Here is an 8049-nt window from a genome sequence, read left to right on the forward strand (position 1 = left end):
GCTAATACTGGCTAGGTTGTGTCAAGTCGAGTGGAGGTTTGATGGACCCAAATACAGAGATGGAAGCTGAGGTGGTTTCTTTCAGCTTTAATATTAAAAAAATGGCAACCGAAGCAAAAATCCAAAATACAGAAAAAAAACTAAATCCTTGAGATATTAGGGAAAACTCACATGAGGAGCCAAGACATGATGAGGAACTAGCACAGAGTGACTGAAACAAGATGAAATCAGCAATGAGGAACTGAGGTGTTCTTTTAGAGCTGCAACATAACTCATTTGTAGTGTAAGCTAGAATTATTTGTCAAAGAAGGAGTATTTTCTTTATTGATTACATTACACTTCAAAATGTTAGCTGGAAATAACAAATTATTCTTAACAACAGTGAAGATTGATACTTTCTTATCATAACATTTGCATGTCTATTCTTTATTGAATCTTCTCCTGACCTCCTCATTGAATCTTCCTGCTGCTCCTCTTGGTTGTTTGCAAGCTACGTTGTAGCAAAAAGGTAGAGTATATCAAGTGATTTGAGGCTACTTGATATGAACCATTGAAATGGAGGGAGAGAAGAGCCTTTTTGATATTTTCTTCCTTTTACTTTACATCTGATGCACTAAATGGCCTTACATTATGAAGTACAAAAAAAACCATGATTTTTTAAAACAAATTATATTTAATTAATATGATAAATAAATAAAATTAAAATAAAAAGACAAGGGAGTGGCTGATAATATTTTAAAATTGTCAGCAATGAAATCAGCTGGGTTTCCTTAAATGAAAAGCTTCTACCAATCAGTCTGTATAATTTGATTGAACCGTCTCTAAAGCGCATTGAAATGTAAAATGACACTATGTAAATAAAATTTAACCGAAATGAAAAAAAAACTGGCATAGTAATGCATTTGTTAAGAATACGTGTTTGTCTCATTTCCTGATTACTTCGTCAGGTCCCCAGCATGTCTTCCTTTATCTCTCCACAGACAGCACAGCCAGCATCTATGTGCTCCGTAAAGGATTCAGCCGTCTGACTCAGGATGTCTACCACCTTCCCATTGAAATAAATGACAATGGCTCCCCCTCCATGAGCAGCACCAACACCCTGACCATCAGAGTCTGTTCCTGTGACAGCAAAGGCACTATCCTTTCTTGTAATGTGGAGCCTTACGTCTTGCCTGCTGGCCTCAGTACCGGTGCTCTGATTGCAATACTGGCCTGCATTGTCATTCTCCTTGGTAAGAAAACTAAATCTGATTCTTGTATCAATAATTAACATTGTCTGATGGGTGGAAGGTCATGTTTTGACAGTGGAAATAAAACTTTTTAATAAGATTATCTCAAAAGCCAATAAGCCTGCTGGATTTAATTTGGGTAAGTTAGAGTTAAGGGGTTAAATACAAATGAACCCCATACTTTTTAAAGAAATGTTATTGTAAAATATGATATCTGAAACAAAGCAGGACACTTGCTATTGGTACATGCTCTCATTTTGAGTTTTAACTGTGTCTTTACTGTTCTTTGCAAACAGTGCCAGTAGAGTTTATCCAAAAAGCTTCTCATCAAGACCAGGAAAATAGATTTTTATAGACAGAACTTAAACAAGTGGTTATCAAACTCCGTCTTTGGGACTCACTGTCCCTCATGTTTTAGATATTACTCTTCTCCAGCACATCTACATCAAATCATGAACTCGCTCTTAAGCAGCCACTGCGGGCTGCAGGGGCTTGCAAACCACAAAGGTTGGGCATAGAAAATCAATAAGAACTGGTTTTAACCTGTTAGGTTTAATTATTTAGAATTGGTATAAGAAGCAGGTGATGATGTTGTTCGGGGCTCAAACTTTGCCGGACGCTTGTGGACGTGATTTTTGAGACCACAGCTGTGCATAGCTCTAAGCATTTTTCTCTGTCCTGTAACGACCTGATCTGGAATAAACTATGTTACTTTTTTACTCCTGTTTTTATAGTCCTTTTTCATATGGTTTTACCGAGTTTGAGTTAAGAGTAGTAAATAACTTGCTCCCAGGAAAAGAACCGTGAGAAGGCCCCCGGGGCGCTACAGCCTTTACTTCCAAGGGGAGAAAATCCTCCTCACTTTAACAAACCTCTAAAACTTCCCCAAATTGTTCAGATTTTTTATTATTAATTTATATTTCCAATGCCCAGTTTGCTAAATAGAAACAGCAGCTAGTAGTTGTGTAATATAAAATAGCATAACATTTTTCAATAATCAGTTTGTTCTGCAGCATTTAAAAGTAGGGTTTTAAGTTAAATAATGAAATGACCAGTTGGGCAATAGGATTATTCAGTGCAAAGCAATGTGCACACTGACACAATTAAACCCCACTTTATTTAGAATAAAAACCTTGTCTTTGACCTGCTGCACTGCTGTTGTAGGGTAAGCTCTCCCAATGGAATTTATTTCTCTTCTAAATAAGCACAGCTTCTTTAGGGAGAGCAGAGTCTTTTAGATACTTTCTTTATTTTTCTTTACACCTGAACTGAGACCTGCATTGGGGAGGTGGTGGCCTAGTAATTAGCGCACAGAGCTTTGAATCCCGAGATTCTGGGTTTGAGCCCCACAGGGTACCACTCAGGATACCTGAGCCAGACTGGTAACTCCAGACTGCTCATCTGGCGTCCCCTAGCCTTAAAAAGAAGCTAAAAAATATCTATAAAAAATGGGGGAGTGGTGGCCTAGTTCTTAGGGCATAGAGCTTGGAATCGTGAGTTTGAAACCCACTCCCACAAACTGCCACTCTGGATCCCTGAGCAAAGACCCTTAAGCCCCCATTGCTTCCTGGGCGCTTTACTTGCGACAGTGTATGAACAATAAAAGCTGGAATCGGCTAACATTATGAATAATTTTAAGCGTAACCTCAACAAATAATTATTTTCGTTCTTTCGGGATGCGTTTGAAATGATAAAATCCACTAACTGGATGATGGGTATGAAATCTGATTGTACACAAAAGTAAAATATCCGTGCTTGTCTAGTTGAGTGGAGCTGAGATGGTGTAAATGATGCTGAGGGTATAAGATGTTACGGTTTCCTGCTGCGCTGCTTATCTCTTAAGCTCGGACACCCAGCCTAGCATCGAATCACATCAGCACCTTCAGCATCAGCTATACATGTAAATGGGTTTTAATGAGGTTTTACATATTAAGGCTCCATGTGGAACTGTAACTATTTGAGAAGAAAAATTAAATAGATTATATCAGAGCTGATAGGTTTGATAATAATTATCCAAAAATATGTATATATTGGCTGGGGCAAGATATTGAAAGTAAACTTTAAAGTCTGTGAGTGAGAAAAGCAAAAGGTTCTTAACATGGAAAAGAAACTTAGTCATGTGGTTCATTTTACAGAAAGTTAATGAGTATATTAAGTTTTAATACCATTATTTAATAAACAAAGTGCAAAAAATGTAATAAATGAACATACAATTTGTAAGTTTTATCTCCGATGCCTTAACTGTATGCTGACCAAGTTTAAAACTGATAGCTCAAAGTCCCTTAGAGTTTATTAAAGTTCAACATGTGAGAGAATGAAAAATGCCCAAAGATCAAACTTTGAGTCAAAAGGCCCGATAAGCAACCTCCAGGAGCTCGCTTGAGTCTGTCACAACAGAGTCCAAGTTGGATTATGACTATCAGCAGAGCTGGAGGCCAAGGTTTAGAAAGCTAGCAGTTTTATATGGGACAAAAGAACACTCCATTCATGATGCGGATGACAGTGAGGACTCTTAACAGCGATCTTGCCCCACGATTTACTGATTCCCTGAAGATTTGTTGCTCAACCAAGGATCGTTGCCCAACTTCCTGTGAGTTTTAGGGTATACCTACTAGAGACTGACACGGGAGTGTATTTTAACTCCTGTCCCGTCCCACTCCTGGTGAAATTACTCCCACTCCCATCCCGCTCCCATTCAGAATGACTCCCGCTCCTGCACCGCTCCCATTCTTGTTTGTTTTTTTTGAGCGCGGGTGAAAAACTCAGAGCGGAAGCACTGTTGGTTTTTGGGTCGTGTAGTTTTTTGGACTGGCATTATAGTGTAGGCTTCAAGGAAAAAAACTACAAAATGGCTGCGCCAGTACTGGATTTTCTTTCTTTCTATTTTATTTTATTTTTTGGCATCGATCCTAGTTTTTTTTTTTTTAGTTATTATTGGTTTGCTCCCGCTCCCGTCTGCTCCCGTTAATGTTTAATCCTGTACCGTCCCAATCACGTGATCGTTACTAATACTGACTCCCATCCCACGGGAATCCCACGGGAATGCCGTGATCCATGGGATTCCCGAAAAAGTGTCAGTCTCTAATACCTACAAGACACTTTTTTCATGATTTGGGGAGATCTTTCTATGCTTAAGTTCATTCTGGTATTTTTTGGCAGTTCTGATCAGATCTTCTGATGAGATGATATAATGTAAATAATTTAATCTGCACAAAGTACAGGCATATAATTTGATTGGACTGTAAAGACACTTTGAAGTTGTTTTTTTTATGTTTTGGATTTGGGATCAGAAGATATGCGTAAGATAAGATAATTGAAAGTTGGAAACATTGACAATAAGAGAATTAATTTAAACCGTTAAAATAGACACTGTCTTGTTAAAGCATTCATACAATAGTACCTTTGTCTTGTTATAGTACATTCACAAACCAAAAATATTTAGCTGGGATTAAATGTCATAAACCAAAATACCAAATATACCAAAAGCAATGCCAAAGTTTATGCTTATTTAAGGGTAGCATTTTTCTAATCAGATTTTAAAGATGGGGGTAATATTGTAATACCAATACACGCTGTTAAACGCCATTTTTGTGCTTTGTTTTTTGGCAGCAATCGTTGTGTTGTTTGTTGCACTAAGGCGTCAAAAGAAGGATCCACTGATAGTGTTTGAGGAGGAGGACATCAGAGAAAACATCATCACATATGATGATGAGGGAGGTGGAGAGGAGGACACAGAGGCCTTTGACATAGCTACACTGCAGGTAAGGAACAGATTATTTTTTAACGAACAAAGGTATACGATTTATGTTATTAAAACCTAACACTTAAAGTATCTCAGGTTTGTGCTGCAGCCTCATCTTACTGTTCTTTTCATCCAGAACCCAGACGGTGCAAATGGTTTCCTGCCAAGGAAAGACATCAAACCAGAACTTCAATATCCAATTAGGCCTGGTATTGGTCGCCCTGCACCCAACAGCGTTGATGTTGATGACTTCATTAAGACACGGATCACCGAAGCTGACAGCGACCCCACAGCACCGCCATATGACTCTATTCAGATCTATGGCTATGAAGGGAGAGGATCGCTGGCTTGCTCACTGAGCTCACTTGAGTCTGTCACAACAGAGTCCGACTTGGATTATGACTATCTGCAGAGTTGGGGGCCAAGGTTTAGAAAGCTGGCAGATTTATATGGGACAAAAGAACAGTCCATTCATGATGCGGATGACAGTGAGGACTCTTAACAGCGGTCTTGTCCTGTGATTTACTGATTCCCTGAGGATTTGTCTCCAAGGATTGTTCACTCCAGTTTCCAGTTATAATTAGTTCATGGCATTCTGTCAATAAACATTAACAGTTTCTTACTTCTGTGTGGGGGCACCTTCTTGGTGTTGTAGAATGGTTTGTAAATGGACGCTTTAAGAATGCTCAAACTTGAACTACTCCCTTTCTTTTTTAAATCTCCTATGTCTCCTCTATGGTTCTTTTTCCTCCATTGTTTCTTTAAATTTGAGCTTTGCAGGGCATTGTCTTTTGATGTGTTAACAGAGAATGTGATGGGAACAGTGTTACTATAGTATCTTGCATATTGCATATACAGTACTTCTTTCAACTAGATTATTGTACTTCCTCAATGGTCCCAGGGATATATTTGATTCCCTTGTCAGGTCTTTTAACAGTGGGGCACATTTAATTGTGTTTCATTTGAAATAACTGAGGCAGAGGAAGTTAAAAAGGTGTGTTTGGGTATCTAGCATCAGCCTGCAGTGAAATCAAATGAGAGGAGGATTCAGTGAACGTGAGCAAAAGGTACCATAGATTAGACAAGTTGACCGACTCTGGGTTGTTGATACTCTGAAGATGAGCAGAACATCTTTACAGTATGGTGGCCTTATAATAATTTAACAACTCAAGAGGTTAACACATAAATCAAAGACTGAAGATAGAAACAACACACAGATAAACATGAACACATGTAATGTAGAAGGTTGTGTGACCTGCAACACACTTTTTTTCTCTGCTTACAAACTGAGTCATATTTAAAAGTAATTTTATGTTGAAAGTCTTAACAGCAGCTTTGATCTGTCTGATCTCCTGCCATCAGCATTCAATTTCCATACTGACCTGAATCTATCACATATGATCACCACCATATTCCTGGTCTACCATTGATGGCTACGGTTAAAAATCTTTGAGTTCTAAAAAACGCCTTAAACTTTAGACAGAAACTCTTGGAACCCACTGCGTTCTCTTTTTCCCATATATTCAGAAAGCAAACTTGTAGTTTAACATGTACAGAGCAAAGTGCTGGCATATGATGTATCACTATGAGGATACAACCTTGCTCACTCTTAAACAAGGATATGCTGTTCAATTCATAACATTTTATTTTTTTCCAGCTGTCTAAATGCAAACTGGTGAAACCTGGCTTGTGTAACCTCCCCCCTACAAATGCCATGGATTGTTGTCAAAAGTGTACAAAACACAACATTTCAATATTCCACTAACATCTATCAAGTCTTAAATTCTGTCCGATTCATTGTATTCTTGTCAAGGTTAAGAAACACATATGCATATTTTTTTAATACTCTGCAGTCAGATGCTAGTTTACAAATGTTACAAAAATGTATTCATTTGTCATAGTTATTTTATACATCTCAGGAAGCTGGCATGATAGCAGGGGTGGGTACACTTTTCATGGTAATAGTATTACCACCAACATTCATTGCATAAGTGGGAAGCAGGAAAGTTTAAACCACATCCTTTTTAAGCTTGTATTTTTGTTCATTTTTTCATATTATGTTATAATTATTACTTTTGTCTACTATTAATATTATTGTTATCATTATAATTGCAGTAAATGTTGTTTGATTGGTTGAAAATACAAAGGAATAAACTGATGTTTAACTCTATGCAGATGACAATTGACTGTCCTTACTGTTTTATGAACACTCATGGAATTCAAGATTTCTTTTCTTTTCTTTGGAAAGCAGTAAGAGACCCTCTGCATAAAGTTAAATATCAGTTTTTTATTTTCTGCCTTTTGGTTTTCATTCCATTATTCAGCAATCTCTCATTCCCTTTCCCTGTTCTTAAGAAAATTCTGCAATCTGTGTTAGCTGCATTGAGAGAAAGCCTTGTTTTTAATTTTGTGTCAAGTTTATTGATAAATATTTGTACAATTTATAAAGTTATTATTTTAGTATACATGCAAACTGTTCCAGTATTACAACAAAAACATGTTAAGATTTTGAAAATGTTACTACATCACACGTATATTTTCAGAACATTGTATTGTTGCTTTACGATGTGCTTCAATCTCAGAAGCAGAAAGACATTTTAAATAAATGCTCCTTTTATAAAATTTTAATGGAGTGTGTTTTTTTTACGAATGCTGGTTTTGAAAGGTGTGAGCTATATTGGCTGTCATGGTGGGTTTTAAATGTTTTGCCCACATGCAGAAACAAACTCAGAGGCAGGGAAAAAGTTTAACAGTTTATTGATGGAGAGTGGCACTCAGAAAGACAAAAACACAGGATTCTCAGTGGGGGGAATATCCAGCGGTCTGGTAAACCGGAACCAGAAACTCTAGAGGGAGATCAGAGTGGTGAGTTCACGGTCCATGGGATTTACAGACCACAACTGAAAATAGCCAGTTAAGGAACTTAAGAAAGTTGTTGTCTGGTGGTTGCTCCTTGGTTCCTGTTTGTGGGGGTAATTTGGATAAGGCTGTTACTTGCTGGAGGGTGGACAGGCAGACTTGTTGGGGTCCAGAGGAGCAGCGGAGCGGACAGTCAACGAGCATTCAAGAAGGGGACTG

General features: G+C 37.9%; 1 protein-coding gene across 1 annotated transcript in view; it reads left to right on the forward strand.

Annotated features, from left to right (window-relative positions):
- Window positions 1-7592, forward strand: part of LOC107096281 (cadherin-11-like) — an 83764-nt gene extending 76172 nt beyond the window's left edge. Inside the window, exons 13-15 of the mRNA XM_015392865.1 lie at window positions 981-1232; window positions 4839-4990; window positions 5108-7592. Of these exons, the coding sequence (XP_015248351.1) occupies window positions 981-1232; window positions 4839-4990; window positions 5108-5473 (770 nt within the window). The 3' untranslated portion in view covers window positions 5474-7592. The remainder of the gene's footprint in view (window positions 1-980; window positions 1233-4838; window positions 4991-5107) is intronic.
- Window positions 7593-8049: the final 457 nt, after the last annotated feature.

Source organism: Cyprinodon variegatus, unplaced genomic scaffold (genome assembly GCF_000732505.1).
Source record: "Cyprinodon variegatus isolate N-32 unplaced genomic scaffold, C_variegatus-1.0 Scaffold611, whole genome shotgun sequence".
Lineage (NCBI taxonomy): Eukaryota > Metazoa > Chordata > Actinopteri > Cyprinodontiformes > Cyprinodontidae > Cyprinodon > Cyprinodon variegatus.